This window comes from Miniopterus schreibersii (genome assembly GCF_964146895.1).
Source record: "Miniopterus schreibersii genome assembly, chromosome: 2".
Lineage (NCBI taxonomy): Eukaryota > Metazoa > Chordata > Mammalia > Chiroptera > Miniopteridae > Miniopterus > Miniopterus schreibersii.
Window position 1 is genome coordinate 6,439,663 of NC_138102.1, and position 15,695 is coordinate 6,455,357.

The window sequence follows — 15,695 nt, forward strand, 5'->3', positions numbered from 1 at the left end:
ATCTAATATATAATTTATTCAGTATAGCATACATAGAATATATATAGAATTATATAGTATAAATTATATATTCTCTATATGATATATAGAATAAATTATTTATTATATAATACCACTCTTTCATGGAGGCATGCTTAAAAACATGAAGTCATCTGACCCAACCCTCTTCTTTTGAGACACAATCTTAGGACTTTTTACCTTGAAGTGCTTCTGTTTCCATTCCATAGACACCAACCTAGTCTGGGCCCTGGTAACTGTAGCTCATTCTACATCCAATAGGCAGCTTTTTAAAAGGTTCCCTAACGACGCCCACAGAAATTCTAACTGTATGCAGGATGCTGGGGAAGGTGCAGCTAATTGATTACTATATGCACCTGAATAACAAATCTTCTCTGAATTTTAAACTGTTGGTTTCATTTTTTCTAACACCATTAAAACTATGTGCTATTTTAACTCTGCCATTCCCCCAAAGGCTAATTTCAATTTAACTGAGACTTAGACACATAATTTTTCATGAGCACCAAAGCAGTGGACTGGGAAAGATTTCCCTAGTTCCTAGTATGAGGATCTTCAAGAATAGAGACTGGGCAAGGAAGCCACTGTTTGTATGTTTTTCAGACTTTTGTTCGTTTTTTCAAGAGTAAGAAATTACTAGTTGTTAAATGATACGATGTGGGTTACTAAAGACCAATAGGAACATGCAGTAATTACTGATATTATATGCTACAGAAGGAGTTATTTTAATTGTTGTACGCTGTAAAGAGGTTTGATAATATGTATTTAAACTATTACATATCATGTCTTCATTTCGTGCAACCAGAATTACAGTCTTTGACTGTATTATTTGGCTTAATCACTGCTGGAGTTCGCATTGTAGATGAAAGGTAGTCCCTGTGTTTCCTAGTCTCTTTTAATATGAGCATTTATATTAATAGCATGTTTAATACATCACTTTAAAATCATATTGCCCTTTGAACTACATTTAGTAAAAAAAAAAAAAAAAAAATTTGACATCTTTGTGTGTGGAACCATAATAAGTTTAGCATTAAATTAAGGAATCATCTGTCTGTTTGCTAAAATGTAGTATTTGTGAATTCTAGCACTTCCGAAGCTAGGTAATGAGATTGAAAAGTAGGTCTCAGAGTTTGTGAACTTTAACTTATGACTTCTTAGCTTTAGGGGATTCTTTCCCGGTTACAATCTAGCGCTGTGTTTCTATTTGGAAGTTGCCGGATCCTTTATGATTCTGGTTTAGGACAAAATGTCTGGACACTGACACAGAGGCACAAGCTGCTCTGGTCACCTAAGACTTGCTCCAGAATGCGGTTCTACTGCTTGCCGTGAAGTTGGCGAATCTGTTCTGTGTGTGTTCTAATGGCTGTAACAGTCATTAAGTCTATGAGCCTTCTGACGTCGTAATCAGATGTGATTCAGTCTGTTAAATATCCATGAAACAACATCTGCTTCACAGAGTGACCTTCGGCTGGAGAATACTTAGCGTCTATTAGTGGATTGTGGGGCAGATCTGCCGCCTTTGGCATGCACCAAACTGGAGTCGTCGACTGCTGTTCAGCAGCTAGCTTGTAATAATTTATTGCAGTTAAATAAAGCTTTAAAAAAAACTCTATTAAATAATTGTTGGGATTATATGCGTTTCGAAAACCTGCATGTTCTACCGAAACTACCCATTTAATTTCAGGGTTGGTTTGTTTAAAAAAAGCTGAAAAATAAAGGCGCATTCGGGGAGCTGTCAGATGCTGTTTTCTGTAGGTGTTAATAAAGCCAGATGAAAAAAAAAAAAAAATCTGCAACAAATTAAAACCAAAGGCAATTTTGCCATCTGTTGTATATTAATTAGAACTTTGTGTATCAAGGGTAAATTTGCTCTTAGAGAATGTCACTGAACACTCGCTTAATAGAATAGTATGGAAATTTATTAGGTTGCAGATTTATATGCAGTTTTTTATTCTAATTCAGGTGCAGCGGATCCCTAAGAAATCGGTAGTATGTGGGTGTGGATGCACAAGTATATAATGAGTTTTCTTTTCTGTTTTCAGAGCAACCTGCAAACAACCAAGGCCAGTCCACCCTGCAGCCCCTGCCGCCTTCCCACAAGCCGCACTCCGCCCAGCATCACCCATCCATCACTTCTCTCAATAGAAACTCCCTGACCAATAGGAGGAACCAGAGTCCGGCCCCGCCGGCTGCTTTGCCCGCCGAGCTGCAAACCACACCCGAGTCCGTCCAGCTGCAGGACAGCTGGGTCCTTGGCAGTAATGTACCACTGGAGAGCAGGTAACTCCTCCCTGGGGCTCTGGGATCCCCTCATTATCCGGGTCACCGGGAGAATGCAGAGTCTATGGTGGTCGACAGCATTTTAAGATAAACATGCCCAACCCTTTTCTCACTAAGAGAAATTTATCAAACATATGTACTGTTTAGTCTTTTCTGAGACTGTTTCCAGGTTATTGGTAATTTTTTTTATTGCTGGGTTAATGTACTTTCCCTTACTACTGTTTTTTTTTTTCCTTGTGTACAAATCATCACACGTGTTTAGAACAGGATAGATTTAAAAGGTGATTCTTCAGTGAACATGTGTAGCATCTACTTAGTACTAGACACCCCCACTTTCACTGACTGGATGTGTCCATTACATCGTAAATTCATCATGGACACCCAAGGATGATACTTTAGCACAAGTCAGGTGACTGTTCTTTGGGATATTTTAGTGTCTTGCGGTATGAGGGGGATGGGACCTGTTCTCCATCATTCTTCCCTAAGATGTCCCATTCACTCTTAGTTCTGTTAGGAAGTCCTTCCTGATGATGATCCGAAATCGCCCTTCCTGAAACGTCCATCCTCTGGTTGTAGTCATGCTACTAGGAATCTAACCATTCGAAGTCATTTCCCCCCACTTCTATGAGACGGCTCGTCTCGGGGGTCTCTTCCACGGCTTCGCCAGCTGCGTGCTCTTTGCACACACACTCCGGTGTTTCCATGAACTCCTCAAATGAGGACTTCAGCACACATGGGCCCACAGGTGACGACAGCCCATTCCTACAGAAGTGCAGATCAGTAAGGGCTAGTCCGTTTCATTATTAAATATCTCCAAGTACAAAAAGTTTACCTTCTGTCTTTGGACAGAACCTCAACAGCCGTGTCTCTGCTACATCACGTGTGGCACAAGCAGAGAGTGTGGGGTCCCACCTCATTGCTCTCTTATTGGCAGCTTTGCAGCAAAGTTGCCCTAGCATTCCCATGAGTATTTAGTTCTTCTCTGCCCTCAGTTCCCATTAGACTCAGAGGAGAAGAATCATCACATAAAAGCCAGACTTAGAGGACTCTGGACACCCTGGGAGAATGTCCCCTACAGTCCCCTGCTCTGCTCTGGGGAGCACCCCCCTTCCTGGTCCTCGGGTGTGAGCATTTAAGTTAGCCTTTGGATGAAGCAGAGGTCTCACTGTGCATGAATTGAGCTTTTTTTGGCCATTAAATGCAAGATCTAAGCCATTTTTGCCCTGAGGATGAGCTGGCAGGAGGTCCTCATAGTTAATTGTCAGCAATGAAAATCTTGCCATCTTTTCTTTTATTCTTCACCTGAGAACAAGGTTGCAAGGTACTCTTGTCTTTTTATCTGCAGTGCTGTTCAAGAGTAGTTGAGTTGTGTTGTTTATTTGGTATTATTGAACACTCTTCGTGAGAAATTAGAAAGTACAGGAAAAGAGGCAAAGGGCAAATTTCTTCACTTAACGTGGAGTCATGTGTACAGATCTTTCTCCCCCAAGGTTATTAGCACAGAGCTAAATTTACCCAGTGTCATTAATTAGCACCCACTGAACAGCTAATCAACACTGATTCACTATTGTCACTTGGAAACATTTTATTAGGAAAAAAGTAATTTTACAGTTGAATCATCAAATTGAATGTGGATAATTGCATTGTAGTTGACAGTAATTGTTTTGACAGATATTTATGAAGTACGTCCAGTTAAGTCATCGGGAGCATGTTTAATTTTAGGGATGATTCTCTAGCCCAGGAGCCGCAGAATGTGTGTGTCAGTAGGAGAGTCGCTGCTCCTTGAAGCCATGTCTTAGAGAGAAGAGATCTGGAATCATTTTGGGGAAAGATACATCCTTCATATTGTACTAATGGATTTTGGTTGGTAAAAAGTCAGGAAAGAAAGTAGCTCTTTAGAGTACAACCCATTGTAGCTGAATGTGAAATTGTAGCTGATTTCTCTGTACTCAGAAATCACTCTCAGGGTGACAGCAAAGCAATACCATTTGAAATTCCATTTCCAAGCAGTACTGTTATTGAACCGTCAATGGAATTATATTTTATGCTTTTATGAATTGACGTAGGTAGAAAATCTACCAGGTGATATTATCTCATATATGTATAAAGAGTAATGAAAATTGTACACCATGCTTTAAAAATGTTAATTTGTAGTGTAGTGTGGTTGTTTTTTTTTTTCATTCTCAATATTCACACCTTAAACTGTCGCTGATCAAGAGGCGTGGCATTTCGGCTGCAGGTGCAGGTGGCACCAGCCTAGCAGGAGTGAAAATCTCACAGGCACCCACACAGGGCAGCTGCGGCTTCGCTGACAGTCTCGCTCGGCTGGAGCCCCCGAGATGAAGAGCCAGCCGTATTTATCGTATTTATCATTGATTTTTCCTTTTCCGGTGAAGGCTCCCTGTTGAGCATGATTCTTGGGCTCAGTTTCAGCTACATTAACAACTTTATCTAGACTTGTGTCTGCCATTAACAAGTTTTTAATCTACTGTGTCGTTTCATCGGTGGTAATTATTTCTACTTTTACATACACTCATTTTACTGATTCTCCCTGTTCTGAAACCGCCCTTTAAAGGAGATAAGCTATAAAGTATCAAATTCCTGATGTGTAGCTAAGAATCTCTGTTTTTTTCCCCTCTTTGGCTCCTCCCCTTTTCTCCTGTCAGCATGTATTGATCGCAGTTGGTTACATATCCACACAGAACAATCCAGGAAAATTGCAGTCACGTGTAGACGTTCAGTTTATGTAAATTGTAGAGAAGACATCAACTAGTTTCTGCCTTGTCCTATCTGTTTTAGTATAGTTTTCGTTTTGATTTATTTATTTTTTATTTTTAAATATATCTTTATTGATTTGAGAGAGAGGAAAGAGAGGAAGAGAGAGAGAGACAGAAACATCAATGATGAGAGGGTCATTGATCAAGCCCACAACCGGGCATGTGCCGTGATGGGGAATCGAACCCTGATCGCCTGGATCCCAGGTCGACGCTCAACCGCTGAGCCACGCCCGGCTGGGCCGTTTTGATTTATTTTTAAAAAAGCAGTTTTGTCCAGCAGCAGTCTCTTGCTCCCCTAGAAATGTGTATTTCCTTTCTCATGAATTTCACATCCGCCGCTGCTGGGGACAGTCGGCATCATTGTGTGCTGTACGTTTCTACCCAGCAGATAGACTAGTTCTTGGTCCGTAGTCTCGGGTGACTTTCACGTCTCCCGCCGTCACAGCCAGAGCCACACGAGCATGTGCGGCGGATAAGCACGTCTCCATTACGGTCCCCGCAGCTAACAGTCGGTGCCCCGGTGGAGCTCCAGCACCTGCGTAGAATTTTCCCTATGATTCCTTTTCTTTGCGCTCCCTGTTTCTTCTATTTTCTGCGATTCACTGTCAGGCCATCGGACAGCCTGTGGCTTCTCCTCTGTTTACTTTATACTTGGGCTGCTTCGGTGCATAATAATAGCTGCGACCAGACTCTGGGGCAGCCGAGGGACCGCTTAGCCTGACCCCGCGTCGCGCGGCTCTTAAAGGTGCAGCGCAGTAACTCTCGTGGCGAAGCCCTGACCTTCAGCAGTTGTGAAGTTAATTGCCTGCGAGGTCCTCATTTATAGTTCCCTATTAGATGTTAACAAAACGGTTCGTTTGTAGCCATTTAATAAAACATTTATTAAAGTCTTGTTTTATTATGGAGTGTACTTTGGCATGGATAGTTCATTAGTTATGTTCCCCCAGCCTTTTACCTTGTAGTTCAGTAATGCTTAGCTAATTATTAATGTATGAAATTACATATTAAGTTACCTTTTTATTATTGCATGTTTAATTTAAATATCAAGATGTCCTGGGCTGCTTTAATGGGAAATCAATGGCTACATCTTTAAAAAAAATTAAAATATCTAACCAGAAGTATCATTTGCTAAACTGATATTCCCCCCCCTTTTTTTTTTTTTTGCCTACTTTAACCTTCACTGTAAATGGTTCTGGAGAAGGGCAAGACCATCACATGAGCATCAGGTCTGAGTGACCCTGGCCAGCTAGAATCTAGGCAGCAGCCTCCCCGTTGTGGCCGTATAGTAACCAGAGGAAAGCTTTCTCGATTGAAAAATTGTACCTCCACCCACGTGCCGATAACCAGATACCTTTATTTAGGTGCTAAGTAGTAAGACTCCCCACAGTTGAAGATATTCAGTAAAATATCCCTGGGAAGGCCACCTGCTGACTTAAGTCTACTGTGTGAGGCCTAATCCTTCCGTTCAAGTTTGGGAAGACCTCTTACCCGTAGGAAAAGAGAATATTACAGGAAATGGAAAGGAGATGCAAAAATGACAAGTCAGGTTACTGATCACAGACTCCAGAATTGGACTTGGGCCTAGGCTAAGGAATTCTTAATTAATCTTTGAGAGTCTCACCATCTCCATTTGTTAAAAAGAAACAAACAACAACAACAACAAAACTGTAAGCTCATCTAAGATTACACACTCATAAGTAGTAAAAACCAGTTGGGTCCTAGATGTTTTGAAGTATTTCATCTTTAATGGCTTATGGTATTTTTTAGAAGGCCTGCAAAGGGATGTGTGTGCACCTGTGAAAGAGTAGCAGGAAGAAAGGGAACAGTGAGCTACGGTGTGCAATGACTTGCTAGGAGGTGTTTATATTTAAGGCTCACTTCAGTTGGTGGTTTACAAACGTTGTCTCAGTGAGAGGAAAAGTCCTAATTTAGTGCCTGTGCACTATGGGGACCGTATAATTTATCCTCAGACCAGGACAGTTTGAGTGAAAGGGGACTGGGGACAAAATTACACTGGAACGGCAGGCGTGCGCTGAGGCCGACCCAGACAAAGGGGCGTGGGGTTAGCCTGCTGAATTTCATCCCCCAGGGTAAGGTTGCTTTGAAGCCCGTTCTGTCTTACACCTAAGAGAAGTGATAGGGGAGGGGTCCGTGAGAGGGGCTGTGGGAAAGCAGCCTTAGCCGAGTCCAGGTGTAGGTGCGCCCCCCAGCTCGCACTCCCAGTTTCCATTGGCAACTCACAGCAAATATGAACCCTTCATCATCCCCCCACAGAAGGAGCTTCTGTCGACCACCAAAACATGTAATTCCTAAAACATGACGTAAAATATTTGTCTTTTATTTTCTTCTCACAATGTTAAGAAAACAAGTGGGAGCATATGTTGAACTTATACGGAGTGACAATTTTTTTCAAAATATTCAAATTTAATTTTTCAAATGTAAAATGTTAGATTTAAAGGTAAACCATATATTCACTGAAACGCAAAACAAAGATAAAATTTGGTCCTGAATTTACTCAAAGAACGAGCATCGGTGTGTCTCCACCAGCATTACAGTTTGGTTTCCAAAACTAGTCATTGGAATCGAGACCTCATTCTACAAAGTATGAGAAAAAGATTCAGGGAGGATTGCTAAGATAGTGATGGCAAAAGTGTCATTTTTACATGTGAGATTATTATTAACCAGTGGTGATGCTGCAGCCTCCTGGTTGTTTAGAGGGCATTATGCTGATAATTAAAATGAGTCAATCCCAGGAGTCAGTATTGCCATACATATTCATGAGTAAATCTCAGCAGAACTAGTGGGAACACAAGCACAGATTGGCACCATGAGAAGAGCATGTCTGTGAAGCCGGACAGACCTGTTTTTAATCCTAGACCCATCATTTAAACTATGTGATCACCTGCAGGTTGTTGAAATCCCAGGTCAATTTCAGTGCAGTAATACCTGCTCAAAATAGTATTGCAAGTATTAAATGAAATAATGTAAGTAAAGCACGTGGCATGTCGTAGATGCTCCATAAATTTTTTAAAAATATGACCAAATAATAATACTAATAATAATAACAACCATTGCATAAGATAAAATAACCTAATTGATTAACAGTTGAGCAAATTCCTTTTATCATCAAGTAGCTCTCTCCTTTCCAATGGATAAGAAAAGTGTTTGTTGTAACTGGAGCATTTACAGTAATCACAAATTTACCTTTATGGTTTATGTAAGCCAAGAATAAAACCTCTTGGTTTTTTCACTGTTCCTGTCACTCAGCAAAAAGTAGGTGACTTTTTGTAGGAACCCCAAGTCTGCTACTTTTGTTCTTGAGCAGAAAAAAAAAAATCTTCAAATGTTCATGAAAGGCAATTCTTCATATCCTTGAAACGTGATTAACTGAAGTAGTAAATGTTTGGGGTGAGCCAGGGAAGCCTTGATAGATGAATTGTCTCCCCATCGGTTAGAAGTTAACCTCTGCGTCTATCAGGTATTTGGAGCCTTAGGCATCTTTTGAGCATGGTGAAGGCACTATGCAGTAGAGTAGGAGTGTTCTGGTGTGTAATCAGAGTGAACCAGTGTTTTTAACAGCAATTAAAACACCAAGAAAGTATGCACTAATCATTCCCTGTAGGCCTAAATGATTTTTTAAAGAGTGAGTTTTAAGAAATTGCAAACACTGTGTACTCTGATCATGTTTGGTCTTGGATAACCAGGACTCTGAAATATTCATATGTGATAACCTTAATTTCCATAGGACCGAGGGAAGGGAATCCTTAACTACTTCTAACACATTTCTAGTCACTTCTCTGAACAGGATCAAAGTAGAGAGCCGCCTGTGCCGTTGCTGAGGTCTCTGGTCATAGCGAAAGACTGATTTAGTCCTATCTTTTCCTGAATGTGCTCTGTTCGTTTCGGGCACTTCTCTTCCTCAGCACCTGTTTTGTGAGATTTTTAAAAATTCTTTTACCCCTCGCTCTGTCTGTGAAAATGTTTCTGTGCTCTTTTATCAGTGCGTGTGTGTTTTATCTCTACTTAACATCATTGCTACATGGTGACTTTACCTATTCCTAGAATTAATTTTTGTCCATTTTTAAAACTGTGTGTTTTTTCTCTCTGAAATTTCATCTTCTGGCTTCATGACCAATTAATATGTACCCTGCCAGAGATAACTGCTTATCTTTCCCTGCGTTTCTTTATTTTGCCTTGACATAGTTTTGCCTATTTCATTTCCTTCTTTAATTTCAAGCCGGTTTTCTACACCATTCTCTTAGCCCCTAAGATTAAATTCTCGGACATGCAGTTAACCAACAGAGCTTAATAAATTCTATCCGATAACCCCTCTGATTCTGCTGTGACCCTCTTTATGATTTCTTAACATCTCACCTCATATTCTGAACCACTTAAAATTCTACCAGAAGTCATCTTGTTCCAATTACATCGTAGTCTAAGATAATACCCCTTCTTTCCGGTCCTGGAGAACTAGAAAAAGCATCCATTTGGGGCAGACAGATCTGGGTTAAAATCTCAACATCCTCCTGGCTGTGTAACCTTGGGCAGATTATTCATACGTTTTTATCCCCCCCCCCCCCCAAAATGGGCTCAATAATACTTCACAAAGATTTTACAAGGATTCATTGAAATGTCATGTAAAGGTCCTGACACTTTAATTTCTTTTCTTTGTTCCTTTCGTATGCTGCACATTTAAAAGTATGATGATTGATTCAGTATTTATAAAGGTAAATGACAACTCCCAGGAACTTGCGTGTGGACTGATTTTTGTGGACAGTAGCCTTTTCAGCGTTGGAGATAGGTGTTTTTGTATTGTAAGAATAATCACCTACTATCAGTTTAATTGGGGTGACATCCTAGAGGAGATAGAATAGAAAGTAAAGACAGAATTTATTTGAGAAAAAGGTAACAGGAGCCCGGCTGGCGTGGCTCAGCGGTTGAGCGTTGCCCTACGAACCAGGAGGTCAAGGTTCGATTCTGGGTCAGGGCACGTGCCTGGGTTGCGGGCTCGATCCCCAGCAGGGGCCGTGCAGGAGGCAGCCGATCAATGACTCTCATCATTGATGTTTCTCTCTCTCTCCCTTTCCCTTCCTCTCTCTGAAATCGATAAAGACATATTTTTTTTAAAAAAAGAAAAAGAAAAAGATAACAGGAATAATACAGGGAGGGAATGATCTGAGAGTGGTGGGGGAGTGATGTTTCATAAAATAAAGCCCCGGCGCGCTCCTTTGCTCGGTAGGTATTTATGGGAGCCTTCCAGTGCACACTGTGAAAACTCAAGTCTGTCCCCAAGGACCCGGAGAAGGTGGGATGACTTTTGAGAAAGATGGGACTCTATTCCAGAACAAATTTCAGAATTGGAATTAATCTCAGAGACTACCTAATCTTTTTTATTCTTTTTAAGACTCATTGAGATTTAGAAATCTCTGGTTCTGTGAGTTTGGCTTTTTTTAGATCCCACATATTTCCGAGATTATACAGTATCTGTTGAAATTTGGCTAATTTCTCTCGTGCTCTAGTGAAAGAATTGTAAGCTTTTGTTGCATTTTCACATTTTTAAATAAACAAAGATAAAACCCACTAAAATACCACATTTTGCAGACTGTTTATAGATGACAATCATTTTTCCTGGCAACAAAATCATATATTGATGGGAATATTTCCAAATGTAAGTTTTAAAACGTTTTTCTCTATACTAAGAGTTTCTTTAGAGAAAAGGTATTTTCTCACTCATTTCTGAATACTCCCTTTACCTCAAGGGACAGATTAATAATAATTTTTTTTAATATATTCTTAGTAGCCTATTACTACAGCCACTTGTCATCACAGAAAAGGTCAGCAAATTTGGAACCTTCTCCTTTTTATATATTTAACTCGTTTTTAAGATTTATAACTCTTTGGAGTACTTTGCCATGAGTTAACTGACTAACATTTATGTGGTTAAAAAGATTTTCAGGATCACTGCAAAACACATCCCCAAGTCTTATGAAGACTCTTGTACTTACACACAAGCTCGCAGGCCAAAGGGGGAGGCATTACTGTCAAGTCCTCCGGACTCTTCTCTCGCGACACCTCGCAGCCATTGGTGACTTTGCAGCAAAAGGGCTGAGTGCAGGCTCCAGCCTCATCAGTGTCTTAAATATGATAAAGGCCTAATAAAACTCTTATTTTTTAGGTAAGCGATAAATACAAATAGTAGTTTTACACAAGAGTTAAGGTACATTCCTCATATAGAAACTGCTACTATTTTATGCAACTGGTTAAGAACATAGGTTTTAGGGCAAGACAGACCTGGCTTTGTCCCTGTATCAACTCTGACATATTAAGGCTCAGTGTCCTCACCTTAAAAAAGTAGACTTTACACACACACACACACACACACACACACACACACGTGTGGGGGGAAGACTTTGTGAAATTTAAATTAGATAATATTTTATTTGTACACAGTAAACAGGTGCTCACTAAGCTTTATTTGAATGCCTTTCCACTCTTTGGACTGGTGTTCTGTTTTGATTTGTTAACTACTGTTCAGCATTACCCATCTGGTGACAATGATGGAGCTTCAGTGTCTCTTACACCCTGAAATTCTTTCATTCTTCATGAACGCACGTCCACACCTTTTTATCGAGTCACACTTCCGTCTCAAATTTACAAAAAGAACTTTGCTGAAGACTTTTAAGCATAGATGGCCATCAATAATTAAATGAATTAATAATTAAGTAGATTAAGTCGTGTTCAAATAGCACATAGGAGTTTCAGGATGTTCTTTTTTCATTTCCATTTCAATTGAAATATATTAAGTATGTAATAACTACCCACAGTAGGTGTAATTAATATCTTAAAACATGTAAGAAAATTTGTAACACAGACTCGTGCATCTGATGCCGTGGCTGTACCACTAAAATAAGTAAAATGTGGAGCAAAGACCATTGAGCTATTTTGGCCTTCTTGATAAGAGTAAAAGAGTTCTGCATGTTTTCAGAATTAATGTTGTTCTGTTGTTCAGTTCTCAGTGCTCCCAAACAAACTCTGTAACATGACTTCGTGCTTGATTCTAGACACCTCTTAAGTTAAAATCAGTCATAATAAAAATATCTTGCTTCCTTTTGTAGCCCTATATATTTTATACAGCTTGGCTTATGCTTAAATTATATATGTCTCTTACGTACTTAAGACTGAAAGTAAATGTGAAAAATTCACTAAAATATATTTCCCACAAATCGCCTGAACAGTCTCTAGAATTTTGCCTCCCAATTTCCAGAGGTCAGTGAGCACATATTGTTGTACTGACCATGAACGTATTTGTATATTCAGTGTAATTACAAACTGATCCAGAGGTAATTGCTAAAGTGTATAATTATTCATACATTTACATGGCAATTGTTTTGGTAAAAGATTAAAACCAATTTTTGTCTCAGACCACTTCTTGTTTATCACTAATAGCTCATATTAACTCAGGTAATAGCCGTGAAACGGGTCTTGTTTATAAGCTTTTCATTTAAGACATTTTTCTCGCTGAGATCACCTCCTAGCGTGAGAGTTGTCCAAAGATAATAGCACATCCATTCAAAAGTGGAACAGACTCGAGATCACAACATGCTACCAACACAAAGAGGAGTTTATCAGCCTCACTACTCGCTGTGTCACAGCCAGAGTCATTGCATAGCTGTTCTTTGTCTTCACGTCGAAATATATAATTTACATCCTAATGTTGATTACTCGCTAGGGGGACGTTTCATTTTCTTATTTAAAATGTTTTCCTTCAAAATGCATATGATAATGACTTTGAAAGTTATGAAAGACGAGTCATTTTAATTAGTAGGAGCCTAAAATATTTTCTTTTTACAATTCAGGGATGTATAGTATATTACTTTCTATAAAAGACTTTCAATTAAATTTATTGTAATAAATGTATGCCTTTATATTAGAAGCAAAATAAGTCACCCATTTTGAACAGGCCCCCACCACTTCTTAGAAAATGTGCGCACACGTGCACATAAACCTTTTCTGGACTCATCCTATTAAAAAACAGCAGAGATTGAATTATCAAAATGCAAAGAAAAATATACTGAAGTTTAGGTAAATTGTTTCATTTCTTAACTGATTTACCATTTTATCAGGTCCTGAGACAGGCCTTTTCGGTTTTTAGATTCCATTTGCTAATGTCAATTCTTAGTTACAGCTTTCGTCAAGTACTAAAGCCACCGCAGTGGCTACTGAAGAACTTAATGAAAGGCAGGTCCTTCCAGTGCTTTTCACTGTCCTCATTTGAGTTAAGGGCTCTGGTAGGTTCTCCTGTGCCCAGCCTTGAAAGCATGTTTTAAAGTAATATCTGAAGGCCGAAAGAAAAACTTCCTCTTTAACTGTAATAATGAGGATTCAGTGTGGGGGGTTTTTCAGTTATTCTGGATTTCTGCTCCCTTCAAACCTCAATAAGAGAATTTTTTCGCCCAGCCGGACGTGGCTCAGCAGTTGAGCGTCGACCTAGGATCCGGGCAATCGGGGTTCGATTCCCGGTCAGGGCACATGCCCGGGTTGTGGGCTTGATCAATGACTCTCTCATCATTGATGTTTCTGTCTCTCTCTCCCTCTCCTTTCCTCTCTGAAATCAATAAAGATATATATTTTTTTTTTAAAGAATTTTTTCCTTATATTGTTTGGTAGATCAGAAGCTGCCCCCTCGGCAACCTTGTCAGGGTGGGCAGTGCATCCCTGTGGCCAGTCCTGGGGACATCCCCTCGATTGTCGCTACTTTGTTCTCAGCAGTTTAGAGGAGAAAAGTGAAAAGAAAGGGAAGTTATGCAGAAAAATACTTTCATTTTTCTTCCCTTCAAAATAGCAGGTGTGTAAAGGGGGAAGGAGGCTGTGTGTGTGTGTGCATGCACATGCAGTGCTTTTGAAATATTGAGAATTGGTTTCCCAGGAGCCTGTGCTAAGAGGTGAAAGGAAGGGGTAGATGAGCTTCCTTTCCTGTGTAGATTTTAATACAGGTTGGAAATTGCAGCAAAGCTTTGAGAGGATCCAGGGCCACATAAAAGCGGCTCCAGCCAGAAGGGTAAAGGAAGAGACGGAGCGCAATGTGCACGCAGGAAGCCGTGGGACCCTCGCGGAAGCTGAAACCCAGGGCGAGCTACCCGCGAGGCTCTACGCGGCTCCAGGTCCAAGCACTGAGTTCAAAGAGAAGGGGGAGAGAGCCCCCTAAAGAAGGTGCCTGCCCGGCCGGCAGGGCTCAGCGGCTGAGTGTCGACCTAGGATCCAGGCGGTCAGGGTTTGATTCCCGGTCAGGGCACAGGCCCGGGTTGCGGGCTCGATCCCCAGTCGGGCGCGATCAGGAGGCAGCCAATGAGTGACTCTCTCATCATTGATGTTTCTCTCTCTCTCTCCCTCTCCTTTCCTCTCTCAGAAATCAATAGATATATTAAAAAAAAAAAAAGAAGGTACCTGTGGAATAAGAGTGTATTGGTGACCGTTTTAGAAACGCGTGGAAGAATAGCTGCAAATACAGGAAACAAAACCAAAAGACCAACGCCTGTGTCTCCCTTAGAAAGGCCGAGGAATGTGACAGATCAGCGCTTTTCAGCCTTTCCCATCACATGGACACACTAACCCCTAAATCCTGCAGCATGCCAAAAAATGCATTTGTTGCCCATGTGACAAAAACATAGTTATACTTTTCTTCATTCACATTGGACGGCTATTGTGCAGGCTGTTGTCTTTTTTTTTTTTTTTTTTTTTTTGACAGTCTCAGGGAAAAGAGGTCAGTGCCCCCGACTAAATCGTCAGGTATCGCATGTTTCAAACATTCTTGGGGCACCGCGGTTGGCAGTGACTGTGGTAGATTTAAAAGTAGCAGTGAGATCAGAAAGGGTGAGGAAGCTGACTTCCTAACAAACAGGTAGCATTCAGAGGAGGAGCCCTAAAGGGGATATCGGAAGTACAAATTAAGAGTGAGATGACGTAAGACAGTGAAGAGCGCCTGAGCCGGTTGGCTCTGAGGCCAGATGGATTGAGCTTCGTGTTGCAGGAATCCCATTTGTTCTAAATTGACTACTGGAAATGAGCTGCCAGCAGTGACTTTCTAAGCAGGAGTCTTTTGAATTGATTTTCTGATTTGTTATACAGTCTTGATGTGAGCCTTGAAGTTAAACGGAAGCCAAGAAACTAATATGCCAGCACCTCACTGCAGTGGTCCTCGAAGTGTGCTCCCTGGACCAGCAGCCGCGGCCGGGCTTCCACCCCACACCTTCCTTTTTGGGGGTTTTGTTGGTTTTTCTTTAATCCTTACCAGAGGATATTGTTTCCACTGATTTTTAAAGTGAGTAGGAGGGAGGCAGGAGGAGAGGGAGAGAGAGAGAAACATCCATGTGAGAGAGAGACATCGATTGGTTGCCTCCCGGGCCACAACCAGGGCCGGGGATGGAACCTGGAACCCAGGTACACGCCCATGAGCGGGAATCGAACCTGCGACCCTTTGGTACGCAGGCCAACGGTCTAACCACTGAGCAACACCGGCTAGAGCCCAGACCTTCCGTTTTAACGAGGCTTCCAAGGAATCCTGATTCAAGCGGCAATTTGAGAGCCACTGCTTTAACCTGCGGAATGGTCTCCGAGTGCATTTCC

The 15,695-nt window shown here is 40.9% G+C and overlaps 1 protein-coding gene across 6 annotated transcripts in view; it reads left to right on the forward strand.

Annotated features, from left to right (window-relative positions):
• The window catches only part of TENM3 (teneurin transmembrane protein 3), a 613,031-nt gene that overhangs the window by 446,834 nt on the left and 150,502 nt on the right, over window positions 1-15,695 (forward strand). For all 6 annotated transcript variants that reach the window (XM_081130530.1, XM_081130532.1, XM_081130534.1 and 3 more), the window contains one exon: window positions 2,058-2,295. In XM_081130530.1, coding sequence (XP_080986656.1) covers window positions 2,058-2,295 — 238 coding nt within the window. The remainder of the gene's footprint in view (window positions 1-2,057; window positions 2,296-15,695) is intronic.